This window comes from Budorcas taxicolor, chromosome 11 (assembly GCF_023091745.1).
Source record: "Budorcas taxicolor isolate Tak-1 chromosome 11, Takin1.1, whole genome shotgun sequence".
Taxonomy (NCBI): Eukaryota; Metazoa; Chordata; class Mammalia; order Artiodactyla; family Bovidae; genus Budorcas; species Budorcas taxicolor.
In genome coordinates this window covers 97,397,911-97,413,868 of record NC_068920.1, presented here as the reverse complement: position 1 = coordinate 97,413,868, position 15,958 = coordinate 97,397,911, and the positions used below count along the sequence as shown (strand labels likewise).

Below are 15,958 nucleotides of genomic sequence, written 5' to 3'. Positions count from 1 at the left end.
TTTAAATGTTAGCTCATATGTTTATTAACCAATGTACAATTACTTGTCTTCTGGTTTGTTGAAACAATAGGTCAGACAACATTTGCCACAATAATGTCTGTCGAAGTGACTGGCCATAAAAACTCCAGCACCACATTCATCTGAGGGACACTCCCGGCGAAGGCGACTGATTTTCCCATTCTCATCCACCTAAAAAGCAGAAACCTGCTATTAAGATAATCTTGCAACATATTCTGAAATCTGGCTTATAAGTGACTCAAAATATTTATCCTTTAAATTACACGACAATGATAGTTTTTAATATTTACAAACCAAAGCATCCCAAATTCTCACCATAATTAGTACAACAAAAAGTTGAGTTTTTAAAAGTCCAACCATGCAAGTGATAGAGTTAACCCAAACTGACATTAGAACCCGAAGCTTAGTTGAAATGAAGTAGCTACAGGTAATCCCCATTACATAAAGCCGAATCAAATACCAAAACAGGAAAAAACTCCAAACTTCTATAGACAAAGTTATTTGGCCCACCTTATAGTATTTCAGAACAGCCAATTTAACCTTCTTTCTCTTATGCTTGTTCTTCTTGGGAGTGGTGTAAGACTTCTTCTTCCTTTTCTTAGCGCCACCACGAAGTCTCAACACTAGATGAAGAGTGGACTCCTGTTATTGAACAGAGAATGAAACAGGCTTTAAAAATGGCTAAATTAATGCTAGTGTTCAGAGAAGGGACAACCAGCATCATACACCTTCTAACTGGATGTCAAGCACACCCACAGATGATGGAATGTTGGGGAGGGGTTATCTGATTCTTATATAAACTGCTATGCTGCTGCCGGTAAGTCGCGTCAGTTGTGTCCGACTCTGTGCGACCCCATAGACAGCAGCCCACCAGGCTCCCCCTTCCCTGGGATTCTCCAGGCAAGAGTACTGCAGTGGGTTGCCATTGCCTTCTCCTATAAACTGTTATAGAAAGGTTAAATAACACCATGGGATGCAATGTGCAAAATCCAAAATGTAGGGGACTGTAGCAGCACTTCTCAAATGCTGATGCAGGAATCACCTAGGATACTATTGCTAATTGAACGCTATTCCCCCTACTTTTGAATATTGGTCAAAATTCCCAGTTGTAAGACATATTTATACTTAAGGGGCTGCTTTCCTCCAAACAGACCTTTTGAATGTTGTAGTCAGACAAAGTACGTCCATCTTCCAGTTGCTTGCCAGCAAAGATCAGTCTTTGCTGGTCAGGAGGAATTCCTAATGGGAAACAAGTTGAATACATAAATTAAGTGATAGCAAATTGACCATATCTGCTCCAGATTTACATTCCTGAGTCAAATAAATGGTACTGACAGTCATCAGTGAGTTTTGACTACAGCAAAGGTGTAACTGTAAATGTTTACACATTTTAATCTTATTTACTCAATATATGTTAACACAGCCACTTTACAGAAGACGCTAAGAGTGTAAATTAGCCAGCTCGTTCGAATTCACACACGTGAAACGTACTGCAGTTTGGCTCCATACTGACAAACGTTTGTCTACTGTCTTATTCCAAAAGCATCTTCGTACAACGCGTTTCAATCAGACCTCTTCCCACCCTGCAGAGAGCAGCTATGTCTAGCGCCTGACAAGAACCTCTACAGGTCAGTTTTTCTGAATCAGAAAGTATCAACTTGCCTTCCTTATCCTGGATCTTGGCCTTTACATTTTCTATTGTATCCGAGGGCTCGACCTATGAGTTTTAAAACGCAAACATATTGGTAATAGAGTAAGAAACTTGAAAGTTACCCAGGAACCGAGCCGGTGGGGTCCGAATCCTACCTAGGAGAGCCCAGACTGCGTGGCCGGGCCACACGTGCTCGCGCCCACCTACAGGAGCACCTCCCTCCCACCGCGCGGCGCCGGCTCCGGCTACCCTGTCGGCACGCCTTGAGGTGACACGCTCGGACTTCAGGCATGGAAAACGCGCCCTAGGCCGCGGCTCAACTAACAACCCTCACTTCAAGGACAGATTTTAGAAGCCCGGCTCAGAAACGCGTTGCACGGCGGAAAGCAGCGCGCGTGCCGAAATCCGCCTCAGGCGCGGCTTCAGGCCTCCTTCAGGCCGCGGCTTCTCCCCGGCCTGGCCCGTACCTCAAGAGTGATGGTCTTCCCCGTCAGGGTCTTCACGAAAATCTGCATCCTGGCGGCGGTTCCACCTGAGGGTGAGGAAAAGGAGGAGACAGATGAGACCCGGAGACACAGCAACGGCGATGGCAAGTCACGGGCCAGAGCGCGGCCGAACGCACACACTCACCGCAGATGGCGGATCCGAAAGGAAGGCCCCACGCTGGTCCACGAGCTTTCCGGGCGCTCCTGGAGGCCCCGCCTCCTAGGCGGCCACACCAAGTGCCTGAGCACTGTCGCAGCGGCTGTCCAGCCACATGCCAGACCAGGTCGTGACCTCATTTCTCCTCCCTCTAGCTTAGCTTATTTCTCCCTTTATCACCCAGAACTTTCTCGAAATAATAGATTTAAGCAACTTAGAAATGTCTTTAAAAGACTTGCCCCCTGTAGTTGACGTGGGTAAGAGGGCCTTTAAAAAGGGGTGGCGTAAAAGGGGCTTCATGAGAAAAAGGGAGGAAATGGCAGTGTCTTCTGGGAATTGTAGTTTCCACTGCTTTCTTTTCAGCAGGACTACTTGTCCCAAGATGCAGTTCCGCACCTCCCGGCTCCCTAGTTACTATCGCCTAGCGGTAGGTTTGGAGAAAGGGGTTAAGGTGAGGAGGAAGAGGCAAGCGCAGTAATGGTTTCGGGGAGATGGAAACGGGTCAGAAGTGATTAGGAGAGAAGGTTAAGAGGCTGGAGAAGAGCAGGGGGACCAAAAGTGTCGTCACCCACTAACAGAGGCGGTGAGGGGCGGAGAATCAGCAATCTATCACCAGAAGCTCCCAGGGCCTTCAAGGGAAGGGCCTTCCAGTGGCCAGATCCGGGCAACCAGAAAAATAGGTGGTGTCCTCAACCCCTTCGGCTCTGCTAGTTTGAGGGAGAGCCTGTCTTGTATGTCACTATGCAGTGTGAAAAGGTTTAGTATGTTAAGTCTAAGGAGTTTTCAGATTTTCACATGAAGTCATATGGGAAAGAAACCCGATGGAAGTTTATTTACTGCAGAATCTCCAAGTTTGGACGTTGGGAGTTGTGAAAGTCCTAAGAGGAAGTTTTTGGAGTATGTGTAGGGTGCTCTCCTGGCAAGGCAGGCGGGTTAGCGAGCTAAACCTTTGCTACGCGTTTGTTCTTAGTCCTGTCCCGACTCTTTGCGACCCGATATGCTAACGCGGCCAGGGCCCTCAGTCGATGGAATTTTTCAAGTCAAAAATACTAGAATGGGTTGCCATTTCCTTCTCCAGGGGATCTTCCCACCCAGGGATCAAACCCAGGTCTCCTGCAGTGCAGGTGGTTTCTTTACCTGCTGAGCCATATGGCCTTTTGTCGTGTACCCTACTGTCTTTATCTCTCTGCCATTCTTGCTTCCCCATCCCCAAATTCAGGCTTCTTAATTTTTTCTGTCCCCAGTCGTCTTCTAACCCACCTTTATTATGCCGCCAAAGTATTCTAACAAGTAAAAATGATTATGTCATTATGCTATTTCACCTTCAAGATAAAACCCAGATTCCTTAGTGTGATAGTGAACCTCTGCCTTCCTTAGAGCCTAATCTGCCAAAGCCATTACTCGCTTTACTCTTGCTAACTGAAGTTCCGGACATGTCTTTCCTAGTTTGGCACTTCTGAGGAATCCATTTCTTCTTTCTGGTACACTCTTCATCCCATATTCTGCCAATTACTCTCCATTTTTACAACAAAACTCCTTGAAAGTTATTTATACTCATTGTCTCTTTAATTTTTTTCCTTCCATTGAATGAACCCACTTCTGGGGACAAGCTTTTTGTCTCCCCTACTATTCCAACTGAATAACTGTGGGAATAACCTCTGTGCTGCTAAATTCAATATCCATTTAATCTTCTTTGACCTGTCAGCAGCGTTTGACACAGTGGATCATGCCTTTCCTCTTTGAAACACTTTCTTCACCTGATTGACTTCCATCTCCATAGACCCTCTTTTCCAGGCTGTTTCGCTACTTCCTCCTTATCTACTAGACCTCTAAGCTTTGAAGTGCCCCTCAAGGCCCCATCCTTGGATATCTGCTTTGCTTACGTTTCGGAGATCTTTTTCCATTCTACCTCATAACTTTTAAATATCATTTATATGCAGATGACTTATAAACCTCTTTCTCACTCAGACTACTCACTTGAACTCCAGCTTCGCATACTAGCTGTCAATTCATCATCTCTAATAGGTGGGCCCAAACTCCTAATCTTATGAAATTGATCTTCCCATCTCATAAAAGGCAAAACAATCTTTTCAGTTGCTGAAGCCAGAAACTTTATGGTCATCCTTGACTGTTCTCTCATACCCATATCGCATCCCTCAACAAATCTTTACGGTTTTATTTTTGATGTATGCGCCGAACACTTCTCACAGCTCTGCTGTTAACCACTGTTTCAAGCCACTGTTATCTTTTGCCTGGGCTATTGTAGCTTCCCAGTAATTCTGAGTTCAACCCTTGTCTTCACGGGGCAGTAAGAGCAATTCTTTGAAAATGTAAGTCAGCTGTCAGTCTTCTGCACACAGTCCTCCAGTAGCTTCTTGTCTTAGAGTTAAGCCTAAGTTCCTATAAGCAAGGCTATCATTCCCACACCAGAATGACTACAGGCCACAATATTTGACCTTGTTTGTTTCATCAGGATGCTTTCAAACTAGTTTTCCCATATGAAGCAAATAAAATGCTAATTAAACTTCTGTTAGAAAATGTTAAACCATTCGATCTTATGATACAAATGCTTCTTTAGTAAGAAAAGAGCTTTTTATTGTCTGGTGTTTGGTATTTCTATCCCAGAGGTATAGTATAGCACATAACAGTAGAATTTATTAGACCTGTTCACTCATAGGTTGAAATATTTATTTCATGAGACCCATGAGATTTTTTTTCTGATACATTTTAGTTAGATCCATATTTGACCTAATTTATGTAAAGCTTTAGGTTAATTGATTTTTTTTTTCCTTTCAGGCTTATCAAAAATTTGGCTTTGTTGCATAAGCAGATCAAGACATAAATTTTCTCTCGTGAACAGGAGTCTAGATTGACGTATGTCCGTCCAGGAAATAAATAAGCATGCTGTTCTCCCTCCTATCATTAGTGGAAGTGACAAGGAATTTTTGGAAAGAATGCAAAGATACATAATTACAGAAACTGAAAGAGTGTGCTGTAATGAGGAAGGACCTGCTGATGAATATTACATCATATACCGAAATGTTTTTGATAAGGTATCGTAACGCTCTAAAACAGTGGAGTTTTTATGTGGTAGAAATGGTCCATCCTGACAATAAGATTCATACCTTAGTAACACCACTGCTTGTTTGACTACTTCCATTTATCAGTTTTGAGAAATTTGCCCAATTTGTCAGAAAGAGATGAATGTGGAAAATGCTATGCTGGATTTATATTACTAGACAGTTAATAAGTGTTTCAGTTATCATGGCTTAAGGCTATGATAGCTGCAGGCTATCAGGTTTTGAGCTACAATCTGTGCCTTCAAACATCATTTTGACCTTCCATCTTAAATTATTATCTGATTTGTAAGGAATTTGGCAGTAGCCAGAACTTGGTGATTCTTCATTGTTTTGGGTTGGTTTGCAGTGTCACTAAAATCTTGCTTTTAATTTGATCTATAATATTGAATTGAGACCCCTCATAGATTAGAGGTCTTATAGGCACAGTAAACAAGCAGTTGGTGCACGCATGCTCAGTTGCTTCAGTCGTGTCCAACTGTTGGTGACCCCATGGACTGTAGCCCAACAGGCTGCTCTGTCTACAGAATCATCCTGGCAAGAATATTAGAGTGGGTTGCCATTTCCTCCTCCAGCTGCAGTTTTAGCTAACATTTGATTTTGCTTTTTAAGATTTTAGAAAAACCGTCTTTTCTTTATAAACGATTGCATTATGGCCACCGATCCTCATTTTTTTTTAACCTCACTTTTTCTTTCTCACCTGTCTTTGAAAATGCCCTGACAGTAAAATAAGTGAAATTAGCATCCTTTCCTCCTTACCTGGAAGAAATAATTACTTATGTTAAGGCTTCTGTAAACTATTTGTCTCTGAGTTAAACAGCCATAGGCAAAATAGAAGAACTCTGTTTTGTTTAATTTTTAAGCATTATACACTGAGTCTTATTTCTCCTCTAAAATAAAAATAAAATGCCTCACTCTAAGGAAAAGTGAGCATAAAGTAGTCATAGATACCTAAAAGTGGAATTAAGAAAATTGACGCCTATCTACTGGGCTTCCCCAATAGCTCAGTTGGTAAAGAATCTGCTTGCAATGCAGGTGACCCTGGTTAGATTCCTGGGTTGGGAAGATTCGTTAGGGGATAGGCTACCTAATCCAGTATTCCTGGGCTTCCCTTGTGGCTCAGCTGGTAAAGAATCTGCCTGCAATGTGGGAGACCTGGGTCCTGGGTTCGATCCCTAGTCTGGGAAGATCCCCTGGAGAAGAGAAAGGCTACCCACTCCAGTATTTTGGCCTGGAGAATTCCATGGAGTGTATAGTCCATGGGGTCACAAAGACTCGGAGGCAACTGAGCGACTTTTACCTCACTTCACTTGCATATCCATAAAAGTATAAAATGGAAAAAAGAGTCTTTTCTTCCTTTAAAGTCATGTAGAAAATCTGTCTTTAAGAACTGGTACATTGGCAGGTTCAGGTTAGCTTCATTTTATAAGTTGTTATGGTCAATGAAATTGTTTTGGTGTTTTAGTCATTAAGGAATGTATTAGGTGAATGTTTATAGGTAGTGTATTGAATAGGTTTTATAAATATCAGAAATCATGCTGAGACTCTACTTGTGTGAAATCAGCAAAGGAAAGTTATAACTGTAACATACTTATTTTTGCATATCCAAATGCTAACACTTGTCACAAGTTTTCACACATGAAGAGCTCTCTGCTTTAAATTAGTATAGTTATGGTGAAGTCATTTTGGAGGAGGTGTTGGTAAATTTAATTCCTAGAAAAAAGACAGGAGATTAAATAAAAGGTGATTTCTGTATCTTTAGTCCTTTTCTCCCTACCCCCCAAGATTTCCATTCGAACTATTTGTACGTTATACAGTTATACATTGTACACTGTGAAGAATCCTATTCTTCAAAACTAAGAGGGGATCTGAAATAGAAATCCTGTGGTACTTGAAGGAACCTGTCTTCTAGCTTCTCACAAAAATAATCTGCCTTTTCATTTTCATGTTATGCTAGCACATTTGGTTGTTAATAAACTATTAATATCTGCCTTCTTTAAGCTTCCCTATCTCTTGGAAGGGTCTAGTTTGGCAAAAGATGAAAGTACCAACTTGCATCCCTGAGTGCTTAGCACCGGAGAACAAGTACCAAATTCTGTTTAAAATCAGAGGTAGAGGATTCAGCCTAGAGAACCATGCCTGAATCAAAGCAAGGAGACCTGAGGCTTGTGTTACAAGAATTGAGGGTAGGTTCCAGAGAGAGCCGAGGACTTAATAAGCAAAGAAGATCAAGGCTAGGAAGAGTGAGTTTCAGGAGATATGGATGAATTATAGAGGCAGCCGGACTCTGGAAAGTGACTGGCCTTTGTGTTCCTCGTGGTGTTTTGTGCAAATAGTGTATGTCCTGTGAGTAGGAGCTGAGGTGGAATGAGTGCCATTCCTTTTCTTCCTCATAGTTCTGTACCTGGGAAATACAGCTCTGTTTTGGAGGAGTTAAGGGAAGCCTTAATATGGAGACTGAAACTTGAATGCCTAGAGGTCAGGAAGGTCATATGAGAGTTAGGTGGATTGGCTTTAAGAGAATAAGGAATCATGGGGACTGTGGTGAAATGAAGAACAAATCCAATTTAAAGCTCCAGCTGACTACTGCCATTAAAGGAATGGGAGTTCCATGTTGGTAGATTCTTCAGAATTTTCAGGAGAAGCTAAAAATAACGGGCTTTGAGTGCAATTTCCTAAATTTTTAAGTATTTTGCTGGCCAACCGAAACTGTTCTACCTCTAGCATACCAGTTTGCCTCCTTTACTCTAATGCATTTTCTGTGCGTTCTTAAAACTTCCTGAGTGTCTTTCTGAAGTCTGTTTCTTCTAGTAAACCCATGGGAGCTGATGATGATGTTACAACAAGTCCGTTTTCTATCCATTAACATATCTGAGTTGTCTTGAATTGTTGCAGCACATCAGAGAGGCTTGTGGAGTGGAGGATAGCAGGGCACAGTGAAGTGTTTAGCTTGAAAGACCACAAATTAATGGTCTCCATTTTATTGAAAATTGCTGGGCAGCAGTCTTGATTTTGGTGGATAGGTAGTTTGGTCATGTCAGAAAGATGACCAGTATCTTCCACTCAGAAATCCTCTTCTGGTGCTTGGCATTGATCAGTTATCTCCTTATACCATTTTTTTTCTTTTTTCTTTTGGCCATACCACTTTTGCGATCTGTTTCCCTACCCAGGACTGAACCTGGGCCACAGCAGTGAAAGCACAAGTCCTAACCACTGGGCCAATGGGGAACTCCCCTCCTTATACCGTTTCTTGATAGACCAGATGTCTTTCTGCATTATTTTTTTCTAGGTATTTTCTAGCTATAGTGGAGTATACTATAGACAGATGTGTAGCAGGGGTAGAAAGCGTAATTGTATCTTTCAGAGGAACTTGTGGATTGGTCACATTTATTTCTTATATCACTTGACACCTTCTAAAATTCTCATGAGTTGGCAACCATAGATTATTTTTAATGTTTTTGTTTTTTAACTTCTTTAAAGTGTTTCTTAGTTATTATTGCTTTTTCATTAGAGTAATTCCTACACAAGGTTAACCAGAGAAAAAGAAAGAAAAAGTAAAAAACCAATAAGCAGAGTATACAATGAAGTCAGGTCCCTCTCATTTTAGAACCTACTTACCCTTTCTTTCTCTATAGTTTTCTTCTTTCCTCCTCTGTAGGTTTCTATTTTTTTTCCATTATCGTTCCAGAGATATTATGTACATAAACATCATTTTAAACCATGAATATAAGATGTGAAAGGTTTTCTACAATTGTACTTGACATCTTGGGGATAGAAATGCAGTTTGGTAATTGAGATTATTGATCAACAAGAGCAGATGGGTTAGAAAAACAGGGAGATGCAGGGAGTCCAGGATTTTAAGGTCTGAATGAAGTCAGAGACTAGATTTAGAGATAGTGAGGGATGATATGTAATTGTATTTAAGAGATTCAGAGTTGGGATAGTTAGACCTGGTATTGGTTTTAACTGACCTCATATAATGTATGTGTTAATTCCTGAGTAGAGCAAAAAATGTTTTTTTCTCATATTTAAGCATATAGAATTGTAATGATTCACAAAGATCATATATTCAGTAACCATGAACTATCTTTAATATCCAGGCATATTGCATATAAGTGCAAGCTCAAATTTGTAAAATTTTAGATTTCTAATTGCCCATCATTTCATTAAAAAAAATTATAATGCGATTTGCAAGGCTTTTGATCTATAGTCTTCTAGAAAAAAATTCAGTACCATAGACAGAAAAAATCATGTTTCAGGTAATAGAATATGTCACTGCATACAAATCCATTCTTACTTCAATCAAGAAAGAATATGACAGATTTATTGAGACAATAAAGAAAGGCCAAAGAACTGCATTTTATCTTCATGGAAAACTTAAAGTTTTGGCAGGAGAGCCCACAGCGTTGGTATACCACAGGAAAAGAATAGCCCAACTTCAAGCAAAGTAAGTATATTCGTAAGTAGCCCAAAAGGTGATAATTGCTACTTGGTTTATTAACTAGCCATTGTAATTATAACTAATGATTCTTAGTCATCTTCAACTTTGATTTTATTTTAAAGCCATGTTTTTATGTTACCCTTCCTATTGAAATTACTGTATTTTTACTTGAAAAATAATATTAATTCAGTTTGAGAAATTTATAGTATCTCTTAGGATAATTGGAGGCACATTGTAGTATCGTAAAATGAAGGATGCAGATAATTGCTCCAGGTAATTTCTTGCATGGAAGGTTTAATGGTACAATTTCATGATTACCATCTGAAATAGAGCACTTAATCTTGTGATGCAAAAAAGTAAGTAACCTACTGGGAGATGATAAAACTCTCACTCTTTTTGAACAGTCTCAGATTTTCGGTGTTCCATTTGGTAATTGATGGGTAAATTGTTCTTATAGATAATTTCAAGTCAACCAGGAAAATTATGTGACATTTAACCTCCAGTTTTGGTAATGTAGCTGGCTAGAGGTTGGGATCACTTCTTGTTGGGAGAAAATGCTACATAAAATAGTAAAAAAAAAAATTTTTTTTCTGAAAGGGACAGGAGGCTGATAAGATAGTAACAGAAATATTAGGGCAAATCAGAAGACAAAAGATAGAGGAGCATTAAAGCTTCTTTGGAATCAAGATTGCTGGGAGAAATACCAATAACCTCAGATAAGCAGATGACACCACCCTTATGGCAGAAAGTGAAGAGGAATTAAAAAGCCTCTTGATAAAAGTGAAAGAGGAGAGTGAAAAAGTGGGCTTAAAGCTCAACATTCAGAAAACGAAGATCATGGCATCTGGTCCCATCACTTCATGGCAAATACATGGGGAAACAGTGTCAGACTTTATTTTTCTGGGCTCCAGAATCACTGGAGATGGTGATTGCAGCCATGAAATTAAAAGACGCTTACTCCTTGGAAGGAAAGTTATGACCAACCTAGATAGTATATTCAAAAGCAGAGACATTACTTTGTCAACAAAGGTCCGTCTAGTCAAGATTATGGTTTTTGAAGTCATCATGTATGGATGTGAGAGTTGGACTATAAAGAAAGCTGAGTGCTGAAGAATTCATGCTTTTGAACGGTGGTGTTGGAGAAAACTCTTGAGAGTCCCTTGGACTGCAAGGAGATCCAACCAGTCCATCCTAAAGGAGACCAGTCCTGGGTGTTCTTTGGAAGGAATGATGCTAAAGCTGAAACTCCAGTACTTTGGCCACCTCATGCGAAGAGTTGACACATTGGAAAAGACCCTGATGCTGGGAGGGATTGGGGGCAGGAGGAGAAGGAGACGACAGAGGATGAGATGGCTGGATGGCATCACCAACTCAATGGACGTGAGTCTGAGTGAGCTCCGGGAGTTGGTGATGGACAGGGAGGCCTGGCGTGCTGCAATTCATGGGGTCTCAAAGAGTCGGACACGACTGAGCAACTGAACTGAACTGAATAATATTGGACTTCTGAGCTCCAGAAATATGAAACGACTGATTTCTGTTGTTTCAAGCCACCAAGTTTGTGGTATTTCGTTATAGCAGCCACAGGAAACTAATATGATTACTTACAAAAATGATTTTTAAATTGCAAAGGTAATTTTCAGCTAAAGGGAATGGACTTAATACTTTGTGGCCAGATTATTCTATTTAACATTTACAAATTTCCAGTAAGGTTACAAATCATAGTCAGTATAAGATTTTATTGATACTTTGAAAGAGAATGGTTTCTCACCTATGAGATTAGTTAACTTCTTGCCATTGTTTGGTAAACTTTTACCCGCATTCATGGTACAAAATGATAATTAGCCAAATTAAAGTAATAATTTAACCTGTTTTACTTTGAATGATATGATTAAATAATTAGTTGAAAGAAACATATTAAAAAAGCCTTTCTGATTTTCAGGATGGGACTTATTGAAAATAATTCCTCAAAGATTCAATTGCAGATAAATGAAATGAAACAAGTCAGGGCAAAGTATGACACAAAAGAAGAACAATATTGTACTTTCTGCAAAGATCCTTTAAAACCTATTCCAGGTACAGTATTTTGTTTAAAATATTTGTGAGAAATTCCAATTGTTTCCTTAGCATGTGGAATCTTCCCAGACCAGGGATCAAACCTGTGTCCCCTACATTACCTGGCAGATTCTTAACCATTGGACCACCAGTGAATTCCTTTCATTAAGTCTTCAGTGATGATTTGTTTAACACTTCCAGCCATTTAGAAATGTATGCTAATGTTCAGTAATCTACGAGTTCATACAGCCATCTCTTAATTATTTCTTAACATAGTCAACCATCTGACCTATTTTATTAATACTAAGACTTGCTCTTTGAGCACAAGCATCCCACAGACCACTTGTCTTGTTCAATTTGTTCACTTTCCCTTAGGCATGACTCTCCAAGAATCTGTCAGTTTAGATGCTCTCACTAAATATTTGAAACATCTTGAAGGTAAATACACAGAAATTGAAGAACTTATGTCCAAAAAATATGTACCTATTCAGAGGAAGGCAGATTTAGATGAGGAAATGACTGTGGTATTAGAACGGCGAGATTCAACTGAAAATCTGAACAATGAATTACAGTTTAGGTATGAAAGTTGCATCTATGTTTTAAAAGTTTGAAGCTTTTATTTGTATTGATTTTAATATTCCACTATTTGATTTTAGGTTCAGTATGTCATTAACGTTTTTGTATCTTTATAGTCATCAAAGACTGCAGGTTATTTCACAAGCACTTACTTTGTGGGTAAAATCTGATATGAGCAGATCATTTCAAGACATCGTGAAGAACATCCAGAAAAGTAAAGATTTACACGGTAGATGATCTGTATTTTTTAAGTATCATATATAATGGAAAACATTTTGTTTCCCCTTGAAAACTAAAGAATAGGGATTTTCCTAGGCTGAGTTCTAAAAATGTACTTACTTTTGTTAGGGCTCTGTTACCCTATGGGCTTCTTCCTTCAGCAGTTGGCAGATAATCTGTGAAGAGTAAACTTGGTTAGCCAGGGAGAGAATACCTGAAAATGTACCTGAAAGTAAGGAAGCAAGAGATGGGGAGGCCATTCAGTTTAGGAAGAGGTTGGTACTATTAGAACTGTAGCATTAGATTGTTGGTATTAAACATTTATGTTTGTTGTTTATATTGATTGATAACCTTAAATATCATCTGATGATGCTGTTAATATTTACAGATAAACAAGGCATTGTTGAAGAGCTACTTGAAGAAGACCCAAGCAAGGCGAAAGAAGCTGAAATTTTGCTGTACTTCATTGAAAGGCAAATATTTAAAAGCTTTGATCTTCCTTAAGCTATTATAGCATTTATTTAATACTTGCTTAAATGCTTACTCAATATTTAGCATTTTTAGCATCTTTTTGAAATATTAGCATCTTTTTGAGCTGTAGTCTCTAGCTTTTGTATTTTTTAAATGCTACTCTAGTAGACAAATTAGAAAATAAACTGGAATTTTTAGAATATAGATTCTTTATGAAAATAAATACCAGATTGATGGTCTCAGAGATTTTATGGAAGATATAGCTGGACTATAATGTTGTTTTATTTATATTTTTCTTGTATTCCCTAACCATTGACCTGATCTTACAAAATGTTTTTGAGAACGTCTTCTTTTACTTGTTTATTTATTTTGCTTGTGTTAGTTAGGTGTTTGTTGCTGTGTGTGGGCTTTCTCTAGTTGCAGAGAGCTGGGGTTACTCTTCGTTGTGATGCACAGGCTTCTCATCCCCATGGCTTCTCTTGTTGTGCAGCACAGGCTCTAGGGCACTTGGGCTTTGAGCACTGGCACTTCACCAGTTGTGGTATGTTGGCCCAGGAGGCCCTCGACATGTTTGATCCTCCTAGATCAGGGATCAAACTCATGTCCCCTACATTGGTAGGTGGATTCTTAACCACTGGACCACCAGGGAAGCCCAGGAGCATCTTCTTGAATCAGATTATCCAAGCCAATTTAGTCCTTCTTTTCCTCATTGTATCCTGTGACATATTAGGAAGGCATATTTCTCTCTAATATGTATTAAATTATTATATATGTATAGTAAAGGCTTAAAGAGATCTGACTTTATTCTTTTTTTTAATTTTTAAATTGGAGGATAATTGCTTTACAATGTTGGGTTGGTTTCTGCTATAAAACAATGTGAATCAGCCATAAATATATATTTGTCCTTTCCCTCTTGAACCTCCTTCCCACCCCCATAAGACTTTATTCTTTAAGAGGTTAATTCATAGACTATGAGGCCAATCTGTAATGAACATATGTAGTATTCCTAGTCTTCTATGTTAAACAGTTTTCTCTTGTTGATTTGCTTGTTGATATGATATAAAGAAGGAGAAGGCAATGGCAACCCGCTCTAGTACTCTTGCCTGGAAAATCCCATGGACGGAGGAGCCTGGTAGGCTGCAGTCCACGGGGTCGCACAGAGTTGGACATGACTGAAGTGACTTAGCAGCAGTAGCAGTATGATATAAAGAAGGGGTAAAGATCATTTTGAGGGGCCCCAAAGCCTGGATTGTTTCCTCATACTCTATGCTTCTCTAAGTCTACCAGCTTCCAATATGAGAGAAAAACCCTAAGGATAAAAGTTTTATGTATTTTGCTTAATATTATTTCAGTGTTTTTCCTCCTCTGAGGTTCCACATTCATTTGCAACACTCTTTAAATGCTGTTTGGCATAGTTTTATTAATAGTGAGGTAAGGGTTGAACTGGAGACATTTTGCCCTAGGAAGAGGAGTAGAAGCCTAAGTTATCTGAACTATTATCTTTTCTTCTTTCATTTAGTCTCACATTCAGTTGGGAGTCTGGTTACTGGTGGAACAACTTACGCTTCCGAATACCAAGGACTCCTTGATTTTAGCTTTGGCAGCCTTTGAGTTCAATTAATATTTACCCTACATTGAGCCTCTAAGCAGATTGCCCTTCTTTTTCCCCTGGTTCCCCTTTTCTTCTGGAGATGATATGAGAGAAAAAAAAAATCTGAGCTCATTATAAATTCAGTGAAGTTCTTTCCATTTCCTATGGATTGTTCTAGGTACTGAAGAATAAGGTACATAATCAGGTTCAAGTCACCTGGCAGGTGAGAATCTTCTTCTGAAGCTACAAAAAATAATATTAGGGAAGGGAGTGAAAGAATATTTTAGAGAGTGAATGGATCTAGTTATAGTTTATTAGAGGTGTTGTTTGTATTACTATACTACTATGTTTAATATGTATTAGACATTTCTAATCAGTTTTCTTTACTTTTTTTGTATACTATTATATAATGAAATGCAATGACTGTAGGTTCAATGAATTAATCTCACTTGGGGAATATGAAAAGGCAGTTTATTTTGCAGTGAATGGTCCTAGAAGAATTCTTCAAAATATTGGGACAGTGAACAAATTTAAGGGTAAGCATTTCTCTCTGAATCTTACATGTATATGCTAATTATACTTTTCTTTTTCCCCCTGATAGAATGGGATGAATATTGAACTGGAAAATAAGATTCAGGGTCCAGCCCTATATCTATCATTTACTCAGTTTCCTTACCTATAAGATTAAGGAGTTTGATTAGGTTTTCCAAATTAAGTTATGAAATATTTCAAGTGTACAGAAAAGTATGAATAACAGCAAAGATTGAGGGCAAGAGAAGAAGGGAGCAACAGAGGATGAGACGGTTGGATGGCATCACCGACTCAACGGATATGAGTTTGAGCAAACTCTGGGGAATAGTGAAGGACAGGGAAGCCTGGTGTGCTGCAATTCATGGGGTCACAAAGAATCAGAAACAGCTTAGCGACTGAACAATAACAATTCACTACCAAGCTTAAAAATGTGAATATTTTGTCAGGTTTGCTCCACTTCCTTTAAAAGCAGCTTTGTTGTAGCGAGTCAACATACATACAATAACCTGTACATTGTTAAAGTATAGAGTTTGTTAGGTTTTGACATATGTATCCTCCAAAAGTTCCCTCTTTGTCCTCAGTGATCCCTCTCTAAATCAAATCCCTTAATGATTATACAGTGGAAGTGACAAATAGATTCAAGGGATTAGATCTGATAGAGTGCCTGAGGAGCTACGGATGGAGGTTCG

At 39.2% G+C, this 15,958-nt stretch overlaps 2 protein-coding genes across 2 annotated transcripts in view; one reads left to right on the top strand and one right to left on the bottom strand.

Moving 5' to 3' along the window:
- Window positions 1-6: 6 nt before the first annotated feature.
- RPS27A (ribosomal protein S27a) lies at window positions 7-2,295 on the bottom strand. Its single transcript, XM_052648798.1, has 5 exons — window positions 2,137-2,295; window positions 1,681-1,735; window positions 1,172-1,257; window positions 529-660; window positions 7-189 (listed from the first exon to the last, which is right to left on the bottom strand). The coding sequence occupies exons 1-5, from the start codon at window positions 2,182-2,184 to the stop codon at window positions 40-42; spliced, it is 471 nt and encodes a 156-aa protein (XP_052504758.1). The 5' UTR covers window positions 2,185-2,295; the 3' UTR covers window positions 7-39.
- Window positions 2,296-2,670: 375 nt separating this feature from the next.
- The window catches only part of CLHC1 (clathrin heavy chain linker domain containing 1), a 37,380-nt gene continuing 24,092 nt past the window's right edge, over window positions 2,671-15,958 (top strand). Inside the window, exons 1-8 of the mRNA XM_052649340.1 lie at window positions 2,671-2,738; window positions 5,108-5,364; window positions 9,648-9,835; window positions 11,769-11,902; window positions 12,257-12,458; window positions 12,574-12,686; window positions 13,065-13,149; window positions 15,168-15,274. Coding sequence (XP_052505300.1) covers window positions 5,188-5,364; window positions 9,648-9,835; window positions 11,769-11,902; window positions 12,257-12,458; window positions 12,574-12,686; window positions 13,065-13,149; window positions 15,168-15,274 — 1,006 coding nt within the window. The 5' untranslated portion in view covers window positions 2,671-2,738; window positions 5,108-5,187. The remainder of the gene's footprint in view (window positions 2,739-5,107; window positions 5,365-9,647; window positions 9,836-11,768; window positions 11,903-12,256; window positions 12,459-12,573; window positions 12,687-13,064; window positions 13,150-15,167; window positions 15,275-15,958) is intronic.

What these genes read in the sequence shown, in the direction of transcription:
- RPS27A (XM_052648798.1), bottom strand. Translation starts at nt 2,184, where the DNA reads ATGCAGATTTTCGTGAAGACCCTGACGGGGAAGACCATCACTCTTGAG. An exon ending in GGAAGACCATCACTCTTGAG is followed by an intron (nt 1,736 to 2,136) that starts GTACGGGCCAGG and finishes TAAAACTCATAG; the next exon opens with GTCGAGCCCTCGGATACAAT. An exon ending in CTGTTCTGAAATACTATAAG is followed by an intron (nt 190 to 528) that starts GTGGGCCAAATA and finishes TCTGCTTTTTAG; the next exon opens with GTGGATGAGAATGGGAAAAT.